Raw genomic sequence first — 24539 nt, forward strand, 5'->3', positions numbered from 1 at the left:
GCAAGATCTGTTGACCGTGCTTGCCGGCTAAGCACGTCGCAACGTTCTTCGATCATCCGTTTCCTCGGATGTTCGCGCCACATATTAACGGTCGTCTGGACGGACACTGTCATCGTCATCGTTTCTCTATCATCGTCATTATCGTGAGTGCTATCCGCTACTTAAAAGTGCGTGCTACAATCGTAAAATAAGAAGTATATTTCTCATTAATATAGCGGGAACTCATTAGATTTTATTTTTTCTTCTCGTCGCGATATAAACATTTCTTTACATCATCCGATCATTTCTATCCCGATCCTTTTATTGCATTTCTATGTCAATTTACGAATTTTGACAATCGAGTGCTGGACGCTCGATAGTTACCCAAGATAATTCATTTCACGAGTTCATGCATTATTCATCAGCTCTCCCATTTCGTTATATGTATACAAGGATCGTTCGGAAAGTTTTATGGCCTGATAAAGAAAACACATTTTTGGCAAAATTGTTTTTTTATTTTTCAACATAGTCTCCTTTCAATTTAATATATTTATTTCAATGATAATTCTAATTTTTTTTAAACCGTCTATGATTTCTCTAATTTTCAAAGTAAGCATTAGTTTTATCGCTTACTTTAGTATTTTCAGCCAAATCTTTTTCCTGCAAGCCATTTCTTCATATCTGGAAAAAGAAAAAATCATTAGAGGCTGATGAATGCGATGCTTGCGGAATCAATTTGAAGTGCAATTCATGCAATTTTATGATTAAAATTGAAGAAATGTGAACGGGTGCATTGTCGTGATGGAACAAAAAATTGATGGCTTTACACGATCGAAACAAAAGAAACTAATGAACGCATCTGTCTGAAATTTTAACAGTAGCTCTGTGCAGGATCAAATTTGTCTAAAATTATAACAGTTTGATATTTGTGGCGTCATTTCTGTGTCAGGCTCAGAACTTTCCGTACCCTCGTATATCACATACGATGTATTAGGATGAAAGCGATATAAGATATAAGAAAATATAAGTTCGAAAATAATACATGATTGTAGGATGATGTTAATATAAGACAACTGTCGCGTTTCGCGCTGCTCGTTAAATCCCTTTATTACCCCGTTTTTCGTTTTTAAGTTCGCAGCTGTGTTTGCAATTGTGTCGATGGTAATTTTTTTGATAAAGACTGAAAATTTTGCAATGACTTCGATATCTCGATTACCAGCTACCTGCGCGTCGTACGATGACGATGACCTAAACGAGACCAAAAATAATAATTAAGATTCACAGACCTAAGTTTGCGCTAGCTACAAAGTGCAATACAAAGTCGTACAAAGCCAAGTACCTTGTGTCGGTGTAGTCGTTGATTTTAAGGATCCAATTCGATTTTATCTTTTTCACCCTATATTGTAGCGTATTCAGCAACTCGGAAGCTACTTTCGAAACTCGGAGTACACATGGGCATTAACGTTACTTCGGTATATGAGAATAATATCTCGGGAACGATAGGACTTTAGGATACAAGAGTCTTCTCAGCTACGAATAATTGGGCGAAGATTGTTGCTGTAATCGACGAACGAGAGAAATTGTCTATGTAGCGTGAAGCTAAAAAAGAATACTTTTCTCGTAGGCGCCACTAAGTCACGTACGGCTTGTTTCGGTCCTATAATATTTATATAATAAATTGAAGGCGTCTTTCGCGTAATTCGAACAATGTATATTCTGGAGTTGCAAATAGAGCAAAATGTCTCTTCCATGTACATATCTTTGGCATTTTCCTATATCCTGAGAAAACTGTCTTCTCCTGGGAGAGCTATCGATAAGTAAGAGAAAGAGAGAGAATGAGATATTTTCGTGCTATAATACGGAACGCTGATCCATTGAACTGGATTTCCTGAGATGCGATATGTATATGTATGTCGCGAAACTTAAGTGCAAACTGACGTATCACATTGAATGCATGTGATTCTGTTGCGAACTTGCCGGCTTCTTGCTGTTGCGCTGCTCGTGTTAGTCGCTCATCCTCCCCATTTTAGCGAGTAATTCCGCTGTTTCGAACGCGCTGCACCGTAAATACGAGAGAGAATTTTCTAAACGGTCTACTCTTTTCACTCGTTCTAAACGTCTATCCGGCCTGAACAGACCAAAGTCCCTCCCGTCATCCCTCGTAGTGTCCGACTCGTCATCCCGATTTACTGCCAGCTCAGTGTTAACGACACATCACTTTGCTAAACCGGCATAACATGAGATCTGTAAACCGCCAAGCATGAGCGTTCATGCACTGTGTGCCCAGACAAAATAAACTGAAATTAAAAGTTAACATTTGTCCCATAAGATCTTCGTATTTCACCCACATCCTCTTTTTTTTTCAGTATTATCTTTCCCGACATTCTATTTTTTATGAAAAAGATAGAAAGGAGTAAGTGACACGTCAGTAATTAAATTATGTCAAACTTTTTTATTTGAGTTTTGTTCGCGTTGATAATATACAATAGAATATTAATCTTATATTCCTCTTTTGAAATAATTCTTATGTCCAAAGCTGTATATTTATATCTTACATGGCATTTGTATCAAAATGAAAAATTATGAATTACAGGCACTTCTTTATAAAAAAGAAAGAAATATTTACATCAAATATAAAGAACGAGTACATATATAACAATATAACAATATGTAAACTTATGTTGTAGATTCTAGAATGCAGAATAGGTCTTATAAATTAACTTGTTCGCTAATCATAGTACAAAGAGTATATGTCGTAAGTTCATGCTGCCAAATCGGCGTATTCGCAATTGTGCGAACGTCGCGTCTAAGTTTATGTGTAGAAAAAAACTATCTTGTTATATAAAAATATTTTTAGAAATAGGAACTTCGAAAATAGAATGATTCGTAACATTCCTCATAACGTAGTCAGTCCATGGATCGAAACAACCGATTGTGTGCACCACACTTGAAACTTCAATAACTGTGTTGTATGCTAAAAGAAGACAACTTATGCGTATACGAAAGGCAGCTATTTCTGTACATCTTGCAATTATTTCTCAAAGATCCATATATTACAACAGACCTGTCCAAACTTAACTCACGAACTAAATAATTACAATATCATCCATTAACATTGTATGAAAAACTCCAACATATATTGTTTATCTTGTTTGTTGCACTGGCCAAACATCAAATTTTTAACACTATGATATATTTTTAAAAAAATCTAATGCTTGTTATGTAGCTACAGCACCTCGTTCTTCCAGATGTCTTAAAGCTTTTTTGCTGTTCTCTACAAATTCCTGAAGACAAGATTTTTGTCTATATATAAATGACTTCATAACGATTAAGAAATAATAAAGCTGATGCATTTATTATAGCTAATACAAACCATTAAACCACGGCTCATAAAATAAGGTCGGTTGATGCCGTCATTTTTCTCACAATCCTCGCAGAAGCATATAAATATTGTGTCAATAATCATCTGCAAAAAATTAACATTTCTATGAAGATTATATTATTTATTTGACATTGACATTTTTTTGCTTTTTATATCACTTACCTCATAGATTGATATGAAACAATGTGAAACTAGGAATGCGAATATTCCCGCGAGAGTGATTGGTATCCAAGGATGATTAAGCCCCTCCTTTTTCTGCAAAGAGATAAAATTAAAGTTAGTAAAGCCCTAGAAATATAAAAATAAGTATAGTAATTAATTTACCTGTACCTGCATCAAGTATATCCCCGAAACGATCGTAAGAGTGACAACGAGGACTTTACCCAAAAAAAGGACGAAGTCGCCGACGCTGTTAATCGCCGCTACTCGTAAAATGTTGCTTGACAAGGCCTGGAACGCCTTTCTTCCAGCGGTGCAAAAGTTGCATCCGTATATGGCTGAAAAAACATCGTTTTTTAGTACATTAATCAATAAAAAAATATTTTTAATTTTTTAATTGTTATATATCATATTCAAGAAAATAGAAAGATGTCAGAGATTGATGAAAAATTCAAATCAATATTTATATCATATCATCATAAAAATGTCGCAATTACCCGTTTCGACGTAAGCATTTCTAGTGAGAAATTTTAAAGCGCACTCGAAACACCAAAGACAGCATTGACAGCACCATAGAATTCCTTTCACGCATGGGTTGTCATACCGTTTCAGATACTTTTGGACAAAAGCTATCATGGCTCTGATAACTCTAACAATACCTATTATTAAAGCTCCGAAAGCCACGGTACCCAAGTGATATCTTATAAGATATCCGAAGCCTTTTGCCACTGGTAAAGAGAGACGTCTTTTATCCCTGTTAAAATACAATGCATTCCTCTATTCATGCAATACTATGAAAAAGCATAACATACTTTGAAACATCATATAAGTATACAAGGTGCGTGACATTATGTGGAACACCGCTTATGAATAGATAAAGCGGACTAAATTGAGAATTAATCGAAAAATCCTGTATTATTTGACAATTTTCGCAATAATTAATAAGACTTTCCCAATAGCATACTTTATTCGAGGGACGTTCTGGCGAACGTTCTTAGGATATATCTTTGAATGTTCTTTGGAATGTCCCTTGCAGTGCTATTGATCTGTGCTATTAGGGTTAATTTTTTTAAATTTTCGAATAAGCACGTATTGTCAGTTTAGTCTGCTTTATCTCCTTATAAGCGGTGTTCTTTCTAACGTCAAACACCCTGTATAAACAGAAGATCATTAGCAAGAAATCTAATAATGCTTCGTGAAAATTTTCTGTGTATGTTGACAAATAGTATTTTCGAGTACGTAAAAAAACATTCATTTTATTTTTCTATTTATAGCTATAATTCGATCAACTGATTACATACAGATTAAACTTTTCATACTAATTAACTTTTCACTGCGCTATTTTTTCTATTTAACTTCGTATATCTAATAAAGATCTCACCTTGTAAAGAACCATCGAGCAACAGCGCAAGCAACAACCATATGCTGGCAACCCAAATAGAATTCGCACGCCACGAAGAATAAAAATAGATTGTACCATCTTGTTGCCTAAATTAATTTCATTTATTATAAAGATAAGCATAAAATATAGTTTAATAAATTAATTAAATAACAATTAATACGTATATAATACAGAATAAAAAATAATATTAACATTTTCAGTACTTGATTTATGATTATATTGATTTATTCAACATTACAATTTTGTAGTTTAAATAAAAATTTTCTTATTTTATCTTAATTATTTTTTATAAATATGTCAACTTCTTATGAAAATAATTTTTGATCTAACTTTAAATCACCGTCAAACAGTTTGTATAATTTTCAAATACAATACAAAAAAATTTATAAAACTTTTTAAAATTTTTTATTTTATTAATTTAATATATCTCTATAAGGCAAAATGTATAAAATTCACAAAAACATTATTAGATAACAGAACCCACTTGATAACTGAAAATATGAATATGTATTTATTCTATGAAATATAATATTTATCACAGTTGATAAAAAAATATGCTCACGTACAATAAGCAACGCATCTTTCTTGAAATGAATGTGATCTTTCCTATTCAAGTAAATGTCACCGGCGCTCTCTATCCATAGCATACAGTAGACCCATGCTATTACCGTAGACCCGATCAGCAGATAGGTCTGAAAATAAAGTGTCTACATTCGCGAGATCATTCAATATGAAATGAACTGGACTTGTATAACTAGAACGAGATATGCTCACGTAAATCGGCTGAAATAGCAGCGCCGGCATTGAATACACAGCTTTACCCGCCTCTCGGAAAAGCTGCATGACCAGCTCGATTCTTTTTCTCATCACTAGAATCACTAAAAGAACAATCACCTGCGGAATATATTATATGTTAATATGTATATATCCGCAAAATTTGTGTGAACATAGCGTTGGATATAATGATTTTTCTTACAGAAACAACAGACATAATAATAGCGTAGATAAAGTAGGGTTCCACGCTGGAATCCTCCGGATCGACTTCGCCTCTTTCCACGCTCTTTTTTTCACGGTACCACGCTAGCCTTTGCATAAAAGATTAAACTTATTTTACTAAATTTAAATAATAAATATACGGCAAGAACGGTTTCACCAAATTATTTAAAAATGTAGCTAGATATCAATCTAAAAATAATTTTGTTGAAAACAATCGTGCAAGACATTCATGCTTGAGAATTTTACATAGTTGTTTTGATGGGGGGGGGGGGGGGGGGGATTATTTTTAAATTTATATCTAAAATTTTAAATACTTCAACAAAATTATTCTTTCTATACAGATATTCTATTCATGGAATTTTTAGATTGAACAATTTAAGATGTGACTTTTGCTACATTATTTTAATTATTAAAAATTGAGAGAATTCTCTTTACCAGAGATATGTTGTGCCACCGATGCAAGCCAAAACTGCGCCGATCAATACGACATAAATGACATATTGTACCATATAACGGAAGGCTACCAGGATACCAAGAGAAAGTGCTGAAAAATCGTCAGTCGCAATCAATCACGTAAAGCTCCTGTTTTGTGTTGTGGAGAGAGAGAGAGAGAGAGAGAGAGAAATGATACAAGAATTTTAAACTAAAATTTAATATGCAAGAATCAATTGTCAATGAAATAAAAACATTATTCTGTTAACATAAAAAAAATACTATTTTTTAAAATTCCAATTACATTCTGCAAACTGTTTGGAATATCATCGAATTTAATAAATGCTTGAGATTATATATATATAGATAAACAAATAAATAATGAGGAGAAATTATATTTATACATACAGCAAGAAATTGAAAGTTTTAAATGGTATAATATTAAAATAACATATGGTAGATATTTAGTTCTGAACACCTACCTAAAGCTATAAGCAAAAGGTAAATCAATTCACGCCATGCGATTCCCAGATCAGTAACTGCGTCCTGAAATAATAATGTGTTTTATCGATTAATTACTTATTTAAACCAATTGAGAAGATACTGCACACGACATATATTACTTGCAAATTGTGTTTGAATATTTTAAAATGAATTGGTAATTGTTAAAATAAATTGATCTATTTATCTCAAATTTTAATGAATACATCATGACGAAACGCTATACATATAAAAATAAATTCTAAGAAATTCGACATAATATAATTTGAAGCTTAATTTAAAATGTAATATGTTATTAAGTCATTATAAATTGGTCAAATTATAACACACACACACAGACTAATTCTAAGCTATTTTTAAAATAAATGATTGCCCAATTTAGTGTACGACACATAATTTTTCTTTTTAGAATAGATATGCATTCTCTTACTATTTCGAATGTAGGAAAAAATTATATTTTTTCCGCTATAAGAACAAGATGACATGAAATTCCTGGAAATTGGAATAAAATCTATTTAAACAAAGTGTCTTAAGACCGCAAATGTGAATATATAACTGAGTAATGAAAGCCTCAACGGTCTAAGCTGGATCTTAGTGCTTAAATATTATTTAAGCACTAAATATGAATGTATATACACATCCAGCAGTTCTGTAAATTGCGCACTGAAATCATTTTCACTCTTGAAATGCAATTATAAGCCGAACTGAAATATAGTAATACAGTAATATCATAAATTAAATTGAAAAGAAATTTAATAATATTGATGCTAATAAACATTTTAGGTGTTTGGCTTATGATTGCGTTTGAAGAAAATAATTTCGGCGTTCAATTTACAGAACTGGATATGTATATAAATTCATACTGAAAATATTATTTAAGTACTAAGATTCCCAGCCCAGATCGTTGAGATTTTCGTTACTCAGTTGTAAAATAACATATGCTAGATTTATTTATTATTGATGTAAACGGAAACATGTATAAAATGAAAAACACCAATAGAAAATAATCTAATAATGCATGTTTTTTTTTAAATTCAAGATCAGATTCTAACAAAACAACGGGCTAGCAATTTTTACACAAGGGATAATCTCAGAAAATATGCTCATAAACAAGATCACTTACATTATAAAGACTTTCTAACCGAAGGGTCCTTATTATGGAGCTGATAGTTTCTGTCGCTTTCTTATTCATACAGCGATTCAGGAATAATATTCTACGAGACAGAGAAACAGAAATTGATGTTAGAAAAAACAATCGGAAGAAAAAAAAATCAAGTTTATATTTACTGCATGAAACTTTCTGCGATTGCGACATTTAGATTAACGCGAAAATCATAAACAGAAACGCAAAACATTTAACGAGACTCAATTTTACTAACTTGGTCTTGTCCTGTACACAGCTCGGCACGCATGTACGTGTTTTCACTCCAGTCACTTCCAAATCAATCTCAAGATACCTAATGGACACAGAATATAAATTATCAATGAAAACAATGATCAATATGATCAATTCTCAAGATCTTTTAGTATATAAAGTGGCACAAACAATCAATATCAAATCAAGAGTTGAATATTATTTTATTTTATTATGTTTTAGCCTTTTTATTGATCCTAGGCTGCATTAATTTTTTCGAATAGGTCCTGCTACAATAAAGTCTTTAACTATTTAATTTAATAATAATTTCTTTAATTTATTTCAGGAAAATTATAAAATTTTTACATAATCTCGTCTCTGTTACATGAACTGTACGACCGAATCGCAAGGAAATTTGATTTAATACAAGTGCACTTACGGTTCGTGGGTTTTATCAGCCGATTCCTTACAGTCGAATTTCGGATTATTCTCGTGCGAGGTTACACGACCACAAACATTTCCGCAATTATCGTATCCATTTATCATGCGAAAAATGTCACCCTTCTTCACCGCATTCGTCATCATGAAGATCTGCACGCGCGAATTACATTTAGAGAACATATTGGCGTTATGACGCGGATAAAAAAATAATATTACTTACAAAACCACCCGCCAACACGAGTAGGATGATTATAGCAAAAATATCGGTGCATGATCGGTCCTTCACGAATACCTGTTCTGAATAATTTGGCGAGTCTTGACTATCAGGTGTCTAGAAAGGAAGAATTATATACAATGTCAAAGCTGTTCAAATAAATAAATAGCCGATTTTGAAAAAACTTTATTCTGCTTACAAATGAAAAATTTTTAATCAAACACTTTGAAGAAATAAAAGCATACTAGTCAATACGGAAAAAACAATTTTGCTGAAGTTATCTAAAAATTTAACTAGTTACAGGTCTAAAAATTTTGTTAGACCATCAAAATAATGTAAGTGTGGCGACTCGCCACTAGAGGTCCACGGGACTCACTCGGTTCGCGTGAGCACCGCGAATTCCCTTTAAATAGAATATCATTCTGGATTCATTCCAGGCGTCTAAGGCAAGTCTCACACTACATCGCCTTACTGATAAGTTTAGTAGTGTGGGACCAGGACGAAATGCCGACCACAAAGCTTCGAGTCAGGCCTCCGTAGTGGATATTCCTACAGTAAGATACTCAAGTTAATAGTGTGGGACCAGGACGAAACGCTGCGGCCGACCACAAAGCTTCGAGTCAGGCCTCCGTAGTGGATATTCCTACAGTAAGATACTCAAGTTGATTTAAAGATTATGCGTTTCGCGGGTTTTCTCCGTGTTCAGATCCATTCTTGGAATGCCAACGTTTCGTGAACTTTGCAGTCCACTTCATCAGGACTAAAGGCAGCCTGATACTGATTGTGAGCTGTTCCTCCGGGCCGTTCCAACGAAACGTTGGCATTCCAAGAATGGATTTGGACACGGAGAAAACCGAAACGCGTAACGCATAATCTTTATATAGAAAGCACCCGTGGAAGCCTCAAGAATATTACTCAAGTTGATTGTTAGAATGTCAACAGTTTTTGCAACATACTCATCAGCTTGAACTTCCTATATAATTATTTTAATGGACCAATAGAATTATTTTCAAATTTATATATATTTAGTTGAATTTATAAATATTCCAGCAAAACCGTTCTTTCTATGAAGATATAGCTGCAAACCAATTACGTTTATTACAGAAAAAATTAGGTTGATTAATTTAATGAATAAAACAAATGATATTTCAGTAAAATCGTTGAAAGAACGGTTTTTTGCTGAAACATCTAAAAATTTAACTAAACAAATCTGAAAATAATTTTGTTGAATCATCAAAATAATTATGCAGGACGCTCAAACTGGTTGCTAGAATGTCAAAAGTTTTTGCAACATTGCTCGTAAAACTTAAATTTTCTACGATTTCCTATGATAATTATTGATAATTAGATAATCCAACAAAATTTTTTCAGATCTATATCTACCTAATTTTTTAGTTAGACACAGATTTTTACTCCAGCAAAACGTTCTTCTTTCCATGTAAGAATTAGTTTGAGTTGCGTGTTTGAGAAACATAAACACTTTATGAATGTTATTATTTTTAGGCACGCTACATTCATAAATATGCGGATTCTTTTTTAACTAGCATATAGGGAAAACGTTTACCGTAGGCTCCAGTTTGGGCGAAGACCTCACTTTAGGTGAAGGCTCCACTTTGGACGAAGGCTCGTCCGCACAACCGCAGCAACCCATCTCTAAACTAACTGGAGCGACTGACTCCTCCAAACGATCGTGCTCGTCCTCCTTCTGATCGCCCTTTGACAAGCCTACCGTTTCCGAACACGCGCCAGCTTTAAGAACATAAATTGAAGATACGATTATTATCAATTCGGTCCTGTCACTAGATTTATCGAAACTGCAAAAATAATCAACATTGCATAATTATACTCCAATACATGTGAGATACATGACAACGAGCAAGATAATCGTGCGCTTTTTATGCATGATATTAGTGATTTTATCGCGGTATATATTAAAATTCTGGAATATATTAAAATACTTCAAGCTATAGATTAAAAATATATAACGTTACGTAATGTTTCTGAACTGGAAACCTGTTGAAGCGAACATACCAATACACAAATCGCTATACTGAATTATCGTCAAGATTCAGCCGAGAATATTGAAAGTGACATAAATTTCCAAATTTAATTTTTTCTTGATAGTTGACGACTCAATTTTGAACGTGCAGGGAAGTTTGACGTGTGCGTAAAATGTATTAAAACAATTTTGATGTGAATGCAACGCGATGGCGATCGCTGTTTTCCGGGACGCGTTCCTTGAACGAAACCTGGGTCACGTCGATATCGATCGATTAATACACTTGGGAAGAGAGTTGCATGCTTGGATATTGTTGTCGCAACGCCAATTAGAATCACGCATCATCCATGGTAACACAAGTGAAACATAATTGTTCAGAAATAGAACTTGGAGAAGGTTGATTGAAATATGTCAAATTTTCTGATGAATTCATGAGAGATAAATATTTTAACGATTACTTTTTGTCAAATTGCGAAATAGTAAACTAAAATGATAAACAGAAATACGTATAAACAGAATTTTATATACATATATCATGGTACTTGAATGACACGTAACAAGTCTCATATTTCTTTATCTCAAGCCAAATAATTGACATTAAATAGTAATATTTATAGTTGGCATCTTTATGGACCAAAAATTTATTAACTATCTATTATGAGATAGATATTCTGTAAGAGGTGGCGTATAAGATTTATTTAGCGCAAAACGGCTAACTTCACTAATACTAACAGATAATCTATCACAATCACTATAAAGATATACACACGTAAAAGTCACACGAATATATATTGAGTGCAGTAGGTTAATGTTACTTCCATGTTTCAGTCACGAAAGAAACACGGGAGAAGTTTTTACCACGGCAATACGGAGGCGAAAGGGAGCTTTAGTTACGCGACATAGTGTTGAATGACATGGATACGGCTATTGCCTCTCGAAGACATTACAATTACATCATTACTCCCTGCCTTAGTTGCAACCGTTAATCTACCTTGTTTAAGATTTTTTTAATTGAAATCGATCGCTTTCAGTAAATGTAACGCTCACGCTATAATATTTCAAGTGAAATAATTATTTTACTTGAAATATCTCAAATAATATATAATATATATATATAATATTAACATATTGTATAAATTTAATATAACATATAAATTTATTTATCATTATTTCTGCGAAAGACGCATTAATTAATTCTTTGGTATCGGTTTTTTTGTACTACTTTTACTCCTACTACTTTATATAGCGATTACGTGAAAGTTTTATCCGCAGTATTTTACCTCGTTGAATTAACGATCATCGACAAGATGCCATCAATCAAAAATCGACACGGCCCCAATCAAAATTAAACTTTAATTCCGCGATAATCAAATTATCTTCCTGTGCCTATATACCGTGTCGTAGGGAATACTCCTAGAACATAGATGTACGACGGATTAACGCTTCCCTGACCCGATCGATATCGAAAGTAGGCGCATCGCCCTGTGAACACACGGTCCGTAACTACGTTTCGTACATTCAAAGAGGGGACTAAACATGATAACAATCGACCCAAACAATATGGATGGGTGTTTTCCAGTTAATGACACAAACGTCATTCTTGACATCTACGAGTAACAAAGACAGAATGATATTCATATCGACTATCTTATGTATCGTCAAATGAAAAGCGTCTATATTTCACAATGCAATTACACGATGGTTGATTACTCCTATCGCAACAATAAAAGCGATTTCTGTGCGCGTAAAGTGTATAATCATTTTTTATTTTTTTATAATGTTTCTTACTATCAAGCTCTCATTGTACATGAGATAAACATTTTTCTACATAACTGTGCATGTGTGTTTAGTACAATAATTCCTAGCCTAGCTATTCTGGAATAACTTTTGCCATGAAAACAGATGGTTCACCGGCTACCGCATAACTTCTTGCGCGCGGCCCGCAAGTGCAAAAAGCTGTAAATGTTTACAGAGCAAATCGACGTAATCCAGTATGGGACATTTCGGATTTGCAGTTTCGGACGTTCTTCTATTTGACTTAGGTTTAGCTGAGATTTCAGCTAATATTAGACGACTCGGCTTGTCGCACGTATTACATATACGGTTTGCCAACAGTACGCTGCTATCTTACATGCCTCAATGAAATTATACTCTCGCATAATAATCAGAGAACATCAATAAAGGTAATTTCGCCGTTAGCCGGATTCCGGTATCGCAAATTATTTTCGCGCTGGTGGCTTGCCAACCTGGGATCTATTTTCGCGTATCCAAAGGCATCGCCCGTAGATTTCAACCGAGTTCCCGTAAAGTTATGAAAGACGTATTTCTCGAAAACTTACGGGCATCAAGCGGCGGTATACCTTTTCAATGAAACTTTGGTGAAAAGACGTTCGAGAGGGTTCTACGCATTCCGTGGAAAAATTCCGAGGTACGAAGTTGCGGATTTTTCTTGCGGATCAACCGACGCTTCTCACCAGCCGGTGAGTTGGATACATAATCTCGTCTACCAGCACGAGCAGCGTGGGACGAAAGATACATGCGAAAGAAAAAGAGAGACAGAAGGGGGGGAAGAGGGATTTAGACCTTACATTCAACATACAACATAGTATCGTCACAAGTCTTTCACACGCTCGCAATAGAGATCGTACGAGACGATGGAAAAACAACTAAACGACGAATTAAGGCTTACTTATACTAATTATACACTATGAGGAATTAAGAAGAATCGTGAGTCACGCTTACACACACACACGCATGTGAACATAGTATAACAGCACTTATCTTTTTTCTATCTATTATTATTTGACATCACATCTATTTCTTGTATCACGTTAATAATTATTTATTTAATACGACTTATTAAGGCCCAGTTTCACAACTCACGGTTAACTCTTAACCGAGGTTCCACTTATTTCTCATCTTTTCCCAATTCTAGAATTGAAAAAAGATAATGAATAAGTTGAACTTCGGTTAAGAGTTAACTGTCAGTTGTGAAACTGGGCCTAAATAATCATTTTAGGTTATTAAGCAACAGTTTTGAGTTCATAAGAAGCAATGAATCTTTAGATAAATTTAATTTATGCTATATGAATTAATTCTTCAGTTCAACTAATAATCGTCATCGCACCTTTTCTTGTTGAGTCGAATTAACCTATACTTCACAAAGGAAACCGTGAAAAAGAAACCCACTGCACCCGACCAACTACGATCGACTTACTAGACAGAATAAACGCATCTCTATTGGTTCTCACAACTTTGTCCCCTCTCCATGAGCTCAGTTTCTCTTCAACGACAAACTTACTGTATCATATAACATAATAAAGTCTGGTGATAATCGAATGATACAGTATCTGACAATGTTGTTATTGAAATACAATGATAGATAATTTAACTGGGCAATATCTACGAGTTGCATCTCTGTAATATTCTTGAAAATGTTTCATGTATGTTTGGCATTGCGTGTTTATGCTATCGCGTTAGTTTAAAAACATAGATATTACAAATCAAACACGTGCAAAAAATTAAATGTATATATAAGATCAATAAATAAATAAAAGAGTCAGTACTCTCAAATTCGCTAAAAGAATGAAGAATTGTTCGAATCATTTAAGCAACGATGACGATGGACGAATATTGAGAAAGAACGCACCAACGCACTCGAAATGCTTAACTGATATAAAAGAATACCTAGACTCTGTAGAATATTCCATGAACTGAAGGAACATCTGGATAGGACGTTTTGCGAGAATTACCGAATAGAACCGAAAAGGCCCGATTTTCTTGACATCCCTTTGTACCTGATTTCGTCACTCATCCTTGTCTAACTTGACAGAGCATTCTATATACATTTTTAGTTTCTATTCTCCGAGAATTTTATATTTGTGCAGGTCTTCAAAGTTTAATATTATTAACCCTTGAACACCACACTATTTTCGCCACCTGATTTCACACATGGGTTACGGTAACCAAGATATTTTGAAAAAAAGGAAGAAATTTCAAAATTAAAAAAAAATCGGTTTTTTAAATAAATTAGTTATTTTCCAAAAAAATGATACAAGGTTTTAATTTACAGAAATCGAAACATATTAAGTTGTATTTTAAGAAAAAAAATACATTATTACGAATTATCCTAAAAAATATATTTATTCGACGAGGTTGAGTTTGGGTGATTTTCAAGTAATACGATAAAGTTAGTGCAAAAGTCTTTATTATATGACATCTAAATATACAAATAAAATTATTCATTCATTTGCGCGGAACAGGCGAAACAAATTTTTGCGACATGTTCCCTACACATTGGCACTGCAGGCAATGTAATAAGTTTTCCTATCGAAAGCCCCTGGACAGAATGAACATCTTCTTTGTTTTTCTATTTTGTTTACAGCTAATATTTATCGCGCGGATCTTGATTTTCTGGAATGTCTGTGTGTTTCATGAATTTTTCGATTTGAATTCGCATTTGAATTTGATCTTGTTCGTATATTTACTTACAATTTGATTTCAAAATAAAAAACGTAATAACCACAGGGTTAGCGTAACCCACACAGTAAGTTCATGGCGTTCTATCTCGACTGGTTCGTGCACGCTGAGATTGCCAGGCGGGGGATTTGTAGCAGGGATGTGAAAGTTTTTTCCTCCCCTTGTTCCCACTCCACACTTCTGATCGTTCATAAACGCCACGCGTTTTTTCAAACGGACTGGGTTATCGTAACCCATAGTAGTGTTCAAGGGTTAAAACTATGTGAAGAGATCTCAATAATTTATCGAATCCGTAATATTGCTGCTGTAGCTTATCATAAAAAAAAAATGAGATTTTTTGCAAGTTTTTCTCTACTCTAGATACTAATTTGCCTATATCCAATTATATATCATTCCTGATTTATGAGTATCTATTTAAATATGTATTGTGCAGGTTAAAGACTTATTCTTAGGAACTGCAATAAATAATATCATTGGATCCACAAAATAAAATTTATTATAATTTTTAAGTTGTACGCAAAATCACTGCTAATCTCGTTACGCAACTAACGATTAATGTCGTCCTTATCTTACGTAGAAATCGTTAGAAGATGGATGTACGTTAACAGATGGTGTTTATATTAATTGCTGTCAAGCTGCTAACGCTTCATAAGTCTCTTTGTTTTTCTTTCTTGATTTACGTACTCACCGGACATTCAACACGTTCGTTGATTTTAAAAGTCAATACTGGTTTCCGTACTAATTTTTCTCATTGCAACTTTCATGAACTATCTCAATGAAATAATAACGCATGACTATGCCCGGAATTCTCGTGTAGGTGCAAAATTATCGCTTCCGGAATTGCGCAAGAAACTCGTTTGCTCACTAACGATATATTAGGCTTAAAAGTTAAATCGCTCTGCCGTGTATAACGCTTCGAAATGGAGCAAATAATCAAATAGCGAATGAGGCCGATCAATCTTTATGCATAAAGATATAATTTATCTGAATAATATTCATTTTATAAACGTATTTAGAACGTAATTAATAAGCTCGATAATGAAGAATAAAGATATATAATATAATCAGTAATCTATTTAGCTACATTTATCGACGATAATAAAGAGATAAAAATTTTCGTCACGAATTATATAATAATTATGCAATTTACTTTTATTAAATAATTACTTATTTAAATTTATATATATAGTTATTTTTTAAACTAAACTATTTAAAAATATTCTCATAGCTTTTCTTAATATTTTCCAGGAAATGTGTTTTATTAAAAATGTATATTCAACGATAATCTCTGTCTTACTCTGTATCAAGCTTAACCTCGACAGATAACAGAAGTAATAGTAGTATATAAGGATTAAAGCAACGTAAACGGATGTAGGTAGTACCTTGATGAGGATTTTCCTCGGCGTCATTCACGCATTATGCTAATCCTATATTCTCCATTCTTCAATTATTCATGAAACTCGCTCCGATTTTCCTGCTTAGGCTTCTCTTCGCGGAAACAGATATTAGTGCAATTTCTATGCGTTCTCAAAGCTACACGTATTTCCAGATTTTTGAAAACGAATACAACTCGCGTATAACATGTGCTTATCCTCGTCGTTCGAACTCACATAACCTTTGGGTTGGGATCGATGCGCTATCAACACAGCTGTCTGAAGATAGACCTGCAACGTGTTTGCATTTGCTCGATTCAACACATATATATCTCTCTCTATCATATCCTCTTTTCTTCAAAAATATAAAAAGAAGTACAATTTTGTACTCACAAAATATGCAACTCTCTAAAGACATAAAAATCTTATGAGATTGCGACGGGATTATATTACATTTCATGTAACAACGTTTTATGTCATCTACTAAATTAGTATTTCATATTAAATTAATAATCAATTGTTTGTGAATTGCTTAACTTTGTGTCGAACAATATTATAAAATAGAGGACCAAAATTTTTGCGTGAATAACGAAGAAATATGAAGATTAAACTAAGCACATCGAAGCGAGACCGCTCCTTTTCCGTCTAAAGTTCTTTGTTTTCTCACTTCTGATTCACTGACCTTCGCGGGGAATTCCTTTATCTTTTGTCTGCGTTCATTGAATACAGTAGACTTCGTTTATAATGTAGGACGAGCAGATCATACACTCGCTAATTGTAAGTTAATTAGGAGAATGTTTGCAAGTGCAACGTAATCAGAATTATTATGGATACACACTTGATCGATGTAAGTCAAACGATTTGCATGCAATTATTAGCTCTAGCGAGCAAAGGCAAACTTCGAAAGATCTAGTGCTGCTTGTACGAAGTATGTTTAAACCAAAAGTAGTTACCTAATTTTTTTACGTAAACGATCACTTTACGATCATTTTATGAAACTGGGAAGTTTTTATACTTCTGCTAATTAAAATCACTATTAACATTTTATATTGCTTTTTTTTCCAATTTATTAGTATTTGAGAATATTATGAATATGAATATTATGATTTAATCACAATTTTCTGAAAGTAAAAACCAAACAAATGTTAAATGGAATAAGCGCGTTAAGTAGCTATGACAGTATTTCTGAAAAATAAAGATTTGTAAAGATTTTCAACAGTATAACGTTTTTTTATCGCGGATTTTCAATAAAATTGCATATATTTAAAGATTTGTAAAGAATATAGTTACTAAAAAAGAAAAAATATATCACAAAAATATGCATAAAAAAACAATTCTTTACAATTTATATTTTTCGCTACTAAGCTTAGCTGAGGTGTAAAAATACCTCAGATGACGATTCCCGGATTAAAAATATAATAAAGCGCATATTGTTAAATTTAATATAACTGTGTATCAAGTATGATTGTGTATCAATTTTGAAAATTACATTTCGTTTTATTTCGATTTTGAATTATTATTAATGGCTTGTTTGGAATAGCAAAACATACATTCGCGCGAAAATAGCTCTTGCGATATTAAAATGACACGGAAAATGCTATTATTAAGACGTATTATTCTCGTACCCCTCTCTCTCTTTCGATCGTTTGTAATTGAATACACCGCGGTACATTTGTCATTACGAGCATATCACCTCATTCATCTTACATCACTCACATGCATCCAAGGACCTACGCGTACGCATGCACTTGCGCACTGCAACCCGCACCTGCGGTTGCGAAAATACAATGCAAAAAGTCTCTCCAGCGATATTCGTTCAAAGATAGAAAGAAGCATTTTGTCAAAGTGAAAGGAAAGAAAGCTTTAGGATGATCAATATTCATCGCTAAGTTGGGGGCGATAAATTATTAAATCAGTAACGAATACTGAAGAATTGTCAATACTAGAAATGACGTAAAAAGATTTCAATTTCGTCAACAGGAAAATATTGACAAAGTAGGTCATATTTTCGCGTAATGACGAAATGGCTGAAGAAGCTTTTTTGGGACCGCGTTGTCTCACCGACGTAAACTAGATAACAATAAATATTTAGAAATTAACATCCGTTTATCAAGCACACATACTAACGGTGAGTAATTGAGAAAATAAATGTTGTTCGTTTGTGGATTCTTAAACCTCCGTGGTCCAAGCGGGACTTTAAAGACCCAAGCGAATTTTTAATTTGAATTATTCTGCCTCAAATTCAAACACGAACAAAACAGTGAGAAACATTCTACCTTCCAAAACATTCTCTCCGAGGAAAATTTTACTCGATGCAGTATAGTATACGGTTACGTACATTTCGAGTAAAATTTTCCTCGGAGAGGACGTTTCGGAATGTAGATCTAAATGTCGAAAGGGTGTTTTTCAGAGTTTTTCCAGAATTTTTTCAAATTTCGTAGAGCTCAAAAACCCTTTGAAAAATACAATCAGGTACCGGTCAGTGACCCGATTGGATTAGGAAACCGGTGAAAAAAACATTGGACCACTCAGGGTTAAAAGTGACAATTGCCGGTGCGAAAAGCAACCGAGAGCACCAAAACATCGGAACGCATGCATTTGCAAAGTCAAGCCGTGAGCCGTGTCACGATCTGCGTAACGATCGTGACACACCTGTGGGCGTAACTTGGGACGGGAGAAAAAAGAAACAAGAGGGGAAAAAAACCGTACAGACTAACCGTGAAAATGACAACAATTCCAATAAACATTAGAATCGAGGTCGAGCATTTGGTTTTCTTACAAATTTATCAGACGATATCAGACGTTTTATGTTTTATCGTGCGACAGTGATTTTCGAAAGTAAAATAACAAGTCTGAGCATGTGCGTCTGAGTCACGGAAGAAAAACCTGCGTATTCCTGCGATTAGATTAGAGCCGCTAGTATGGCGGCGGCCGGTAAACCGTTAGCATTCCAACGAGAAGGTAAGCTCGCTCAAATCGGATTTTTACCGTGCTACTTGAAGCGAACCCGCTCCGCTCCAAGGTTCCGGTGAGCATTCGCAATAGTCACAGTTGAGACGCAGTTGCAGTGATCTACGGATACTCCAGTCGCCACACGTCGATGTGAATCGTAAAGTTTATCGTAGACTTCGTTCTCCTCCCAAAACGTATCTCTCTTGTGAGTTAATTTTCTGGAATGTCCGAGTTCCTCAGCAGACTGCTAGAAAAAAGAAACTTTGTCTAGGCAACAACGATGACGACGACACGCTGCACGCACGTGGTTCAATCTTGGATCTTGGAGAACAACACACGACAATCGTACGACGCGGAGGTCACAACGTCGCTCTGTTTTTGTTACGTCGTCGCGCGACTCGCGACGAGTCCGCTCGTATTCGAGCTCGGGCACAATACTAACAGTCGGCGACTCGTATGATTACCAGCGAGGCCTGGAGAACGGGCTCTCTTGTGTGCATGCCGGTTAACGATACTTCTTTGCAGTCCATGCTCCATTCGCTGTCCTCCTCTTTCACATTCCTCTCCTCCCACTTCTCCCGCGTGCTCCTCTCCCTCCTTCCCGCCTCTCTCTTTCTCTCTCTTCTCTTATGAATCACTCTTTTTGTCGCTCGCGTTGTCTGTCCGTCACGCACGCACTCACTCTTCTCACTCTTCCCTCCCCTCGACTGCTGACCTTTCTGTCCTTCTCTACTTCTCTTCACGGCTTGTTTCTCTCTTTAGCCGTCTGTCCTCCCTCTACGTATCTCTCTCGGATCTCTGAATCTCATAGTATCTCCTCTAACAATCGAGTCTACGAATTATCCGCGATGCCTAGAGCTCGGCTTCATCAAGGTCCTCCTGCATTAAACACTAACGAGTACGTACGCTAATCGTGGCGATAACTTCGTTAACTAACTTGTCGGGGGCAATTTCAGGCACCACGCGATACCGTATCAATCTCACCCGAACGATATAACATCTTACGCTACGCGCGTAGTTAGTTAATAGTTTGCGCTGCAATTTTATGTAATGCAATTAAGCACAATGGCTGCGTCCAACGGAAAAGGCATGCAGTTTTGCAACTGTTGGAAGATTCTTTAATAATGGTTTAGGCCCTGCGCACAATGGAAGAAATATTAAGAACAGGAATAAATATTAAGTATTAGAGAAACAAAAAATTAAGGTTAAACGCACAATGGATATAAATAAGATAGGATAAACGGCCACCTCGGGTGTGATTGCCATAGTTTTTTAAAATGCAAAAAACACATTTAATCTTGTTACTTTTTAACAATATTTGGGATGTTACTTTCACTGAAGCTTAAAGTAACGAAACTATCGAAATTAAAGAGAAAATACTTAACAGAACTTTAATTTTATCAAAATATTACAAAGTATGCATTGACCATCTTATCTGATTTTTAGGGAAAAGATGACCATGATATTAAGAAAGATAGCCATAGTATTTTTATAAATAAATAGTGAAAATAAAAGTATTAATTATAGGTCACATTGCAATTTACGTACCTTTATTCTGTATTTAATGTTGATTATGGCAGCTTAACTGTAATTTATTAGACATTATAACAGTTTTTAGCAGACACGTGCAAAACTTTGCAAATAGTCGAAAGAAAAAATATTAGATAATATTTATAATATTGTTATTTTGAACAGTGTACTCATATGAACTACTGTAAATATTGATTATCTTTAAGAATGACTATAAAAATGCACTATTTATCAATTATTGGAGAAATTATGACCTATGGCCATCTTTTCCGTATGGCCATAATACCCTAGTTTACCCTATATTTACATTTTATCTACAAAACGTAACACATAATGGATATAAATAAAATATAAGATTTAAAATCTTATATTTTATTTATATCCATTATGTGTTACGTTTACATAATGAATATAAAATGTAAGATTTTATTTATATCCATTATGTGTTACGTTTGCTCTTTATTTATTAATTTTTTGTTTCTCTAATATTTCATATTTATTGCTGCTCTTAATATTTCTTCCATTGTAGTCTTATACATTTGGATCTAGTAAGGAATTAAAGGCAAGATCAATCAATATTTATAAAAATTATAACAGTTGCAGCTATTTTTTTTTGCTGAACGCAGCCAATGATTTCCACAAGAATCATTCTCTCTCTCCTTCTTACCTTCTTCTTCTTCTCCTCTCCTTTTGACAAATCTTGACAAGATATACGCCACTTTCGCGCGATACAAGCCCCATCTTCGCTAAATTACACTCTACAATTTTAAAGTGATTTGATAAGATCTCGTGTAACGGAACTCGTCGTTTCTTTTATACGCAGGACAGGTTCTCTTCGGGGGAAACTTGAGTCGACTCCTTCTGAGTAAAAATTACAAAAAAAGTTGTAATTACAAAGCTATTTACCGCCGAGAAAATCAAGGGTTTTAAGAATGTAAATAGACAACAGAGGTTCATCTTTGGTTAATCTTAAACGAGCTTTAATCGAATGGAAATTCTACTTGAGAAATTTAACGGCCGAAATATTTAATGTTGAACATTAATGTTAAAAAATTGCGACGAGCGTTTGGTGCGCCATTTAATTTTCCGCTGAGGAAAAATCAATTTCCGAGAACTAGCCTCGGAAACTTGTCATTAAAATTTTATAGCGCGCTGGCATGGACGGTACGTTGTAATATCACGCATTAAACTTGTCGAATGTGTCAACCGGCATTTAGATTTGTATGCGTTCTATTTATACGTGGTCTGCATGTGGAACACGTAAACATACATAATTGAAATAACAAGAGGCGAGTAATAAAAAGCATAGGGAACATTCCACATTATCATTTTTCTCTGTTTATAAAATGCGTCCGCTGCGAGACATTGTATTGTAATACGTGCATACATGAATACCCACGGTTGTATTTAACGCTGCTGCGGCCTGAAATTGAGCCAACCCGAATCCTCGCGTTTTCCCTTTCGTCTAATATCAGTTAAACGAGACCGTCGAGTGCATTTCAGCAAAGCGCTCCAGCGAGCAGCTCTTTGCACACTAATAAAACATAACGGGATTCAGTCGTCCGGTACTCGAACTCGCTGTAAGAAACAAGTGTGCCTATATCGCTCTGAGCGCGTCAGCTAAAGCCTTTGAGCACGAACATGCGGAATTGTCTGTGCAAAAAAAATGTCCAAGCGCCTTGTGAATATTTCAGAAACGCTCTTTGGACGAGCAGCGTAATTAGACCGCCCTGACTGTCCTGTGGATCTTTGAAAAGTCATTGAAAAACCGATTTATCTCTTCAGGATCGCCGAAATTGGCCGCAATCTTCATAACAGTAAAACAGTTTTCTAACATCTTAGAAAAGAACACGATCAATACTAGAAATTAAAATGCCTATAACGATCGAAAGTGGATCTTTATTGCTTAAATAATTCAATCTTGAATTATAATACTATATATACCATATATGTACTTGCATATGTACTATATTGTAGTCTTTCGAACTGCGCGCCGAATTGTTTTTCCGGACCAAACGCAATTAAACTACTCTAGTAATCGTGAATTAAATCTTAGAAAAGAATTGTTTTAAAATTATAATTTACATTGACAGCAATTTGCTGATCTTAAGGTATGTTGAAAAAAATCGATAACAGTGTAGAAACAAACTCGTGTTTATACGCAATCAAGCCGCGTCTATAATTTTGATCGGGGTGATCCCGATTGACCACGGCTCGATTGGACACCACCAATCACAGCGACCGGTGCTTAGGAGCTTTGTAGTCTCAAGCGCTGTGAGTGGCTCGTGTCCAACTGGGTGCCACCCATTTTGATCAGTTTTGCACTCTCTCTCGCGTCGATTACCTTACAGCCGACGCTCCTCCGTTTCGCTTAGTGGTCAGACAATAATACGCGATGGCCAGTTGAAAAATAGCGGTCGTTGCACCGTGAATTTTTTATATGACGCGGACGAGCCAAGCACGCGACATGTCGAGCGATGCGTTACGGATAACTCGTAATGTGGACGTGGGCGCTGAATAATAGCTACTTGTGGAGGAAGAGCTTCGATTCCGCACAATTCATAGCCGCGCCGCGCTACGAGACGCTCTCATACCGGAATGCAATTTGTATTAGCAATGATATATCAGTAATTGCAACATCACGGAGCGCAGGGAGCGCAATTTCACTCGCGACAAGTCCGCCGCTCGTATTCGCATATTCGTGATATCGCGAGTATAGCAGAGATTACCATGTCCAACTATAACGACATTACCTTCTGTCATCGAACCGCGTCATTTATCGCCGGTTCTGCAATCGCGTTGCAATTATAAGGGATATTCGCTCCGTAAATAGAATGTTATCAGTTTGCATTGCGAAAAAAACAATCGCTAGATAACAAATACGGTAACAAAACTTTTTGTCTCTCCTAATCTGTCGCTTTGTTCCTCTTTTTACAAAATTTATATTATTTATATTATTTATATATTATTATAAATTTATATAATATTATTAGACTACTGTTTATATTATAAATTTATATTTCTTTGATTATGTATTAACTGGTTAAGTTAATAATGTTTTGAATTGTACAAAAAAGATTAATGCAGTTTCAAGATATGATATTTCAAATTTGAGAAAAGAAGTGCTAACTCAGTATCCTTATTCCCTACCGAGGCGTTCTATAATTCATCGAAAAATACATTTCTCTGAAAGGCTGTTTGCTCGGGTCACCTAAATATTTATTTCCGAAACGTTGAGTTAAGTTTCTCGCCGTCCATCAAGCTGGCAGAATTGTTCTTGACGAACTCGTGGAACGAGCATAACTTGCGTCCCAATGGAAGCGAAATACGTCTGTCTAGAATCTAG

The 24539-nt window shown here is 34.8% G+C and overlaps 1 protein-coding gene across 3 annotated transcripts; it reads right to left on the reverse strand.

The window, feature by feature from the left end:
• Positions 1–2627: 2627 nt before the first annotated feature.
• On the reverse strand, positions 2628–20103 carry LOC108760936 (choline transporter-like protein 1). 3 transcript variants are annotated; one of them, XM_018507231.1, is made up of 17 exons: positions 19700–20103; positions 10425–10609; positions 8867–8977; positions 8645–8796; positions 8231–8308; positions 7975–8065; positions 6833–6896; positions 6354–6462; positions 5899–6007; positions 5697–5816; positions 5489–5614; positions 4902–5008; positions 4018–4274; positions 3692–3858; positions 3524–3616; positions 3353–3445; positions 2628–3263 (listed from the first exon to the last, which is right to left on the reverse strand). In XM_018507231.1, exons 2-17 carry the CDS (start codon positions 10509–10511, stop codon positions 3198–3200), a joined length of 1830 nt encoding a protein of 609 aa, XP_018362733.1. In that variant the 5' UTR covers positions 10512–10609; positions 19700–20103; the 3' UTR covers positions 2628–3197. The 3 variants fall into 3 exon arrangements, with proteins under 3 accessions (XP_018362733.1, XP_018362731.1, XP_018362732.1); XM_018507229.1 differs by having other exon boundaries at positions 3686–3858; XM_018507230.1 differs by lacking the exon at positions 19700–20103 and adding an exon at positions 13220–13249 and having other exon boundaries at positions 3686–3858.
• Positions 20104–24539: the final 4436 nt, after the last annotated feature.

Source organism: Trachymyrmex cornetzi, unplaced genomic scaffold (assembly GCF_001594075.2).
Source record: "Trachymyrmex cornetzi isolate Tcor2-1 unplaced genomic scaffold, Tcor1.1 scaffold230, whole genome shotgun sequence".
Lineage (NCBI taxonomy): Eukaryota > Metazoa > Arthropoda > Insecta > Hymenoptera > Formicidae > Trachymyrmex > Trachymyrmex cornetzi.

Excerpts from the sequence above, each read along its gene's own strand:
- LOC108760936 (XM_018507229.1), bottom strand. The coding sequence starts at position 10,511 with ATGGGTTGCTGCGGTTGTGCGGACGAGCCTTCGTCCAAAGTGGAGCCT. Across the intron at positions 5,817-5,898 it reads TTATTATGTCTGTTGTTTCT|GTGATTGTTCTTTTAGTGAT; the intron begins GTAAGAAAAATC and ends TATATTCCGCAG. Across the intron at positions 3,264-3,352 it reads TTATGAGCCGTGGTTTAATG|GAATTTGTAGAGAACAGCAA; the intron begins GTTTGTATTAGC and ends TCTTGTCTTCAG.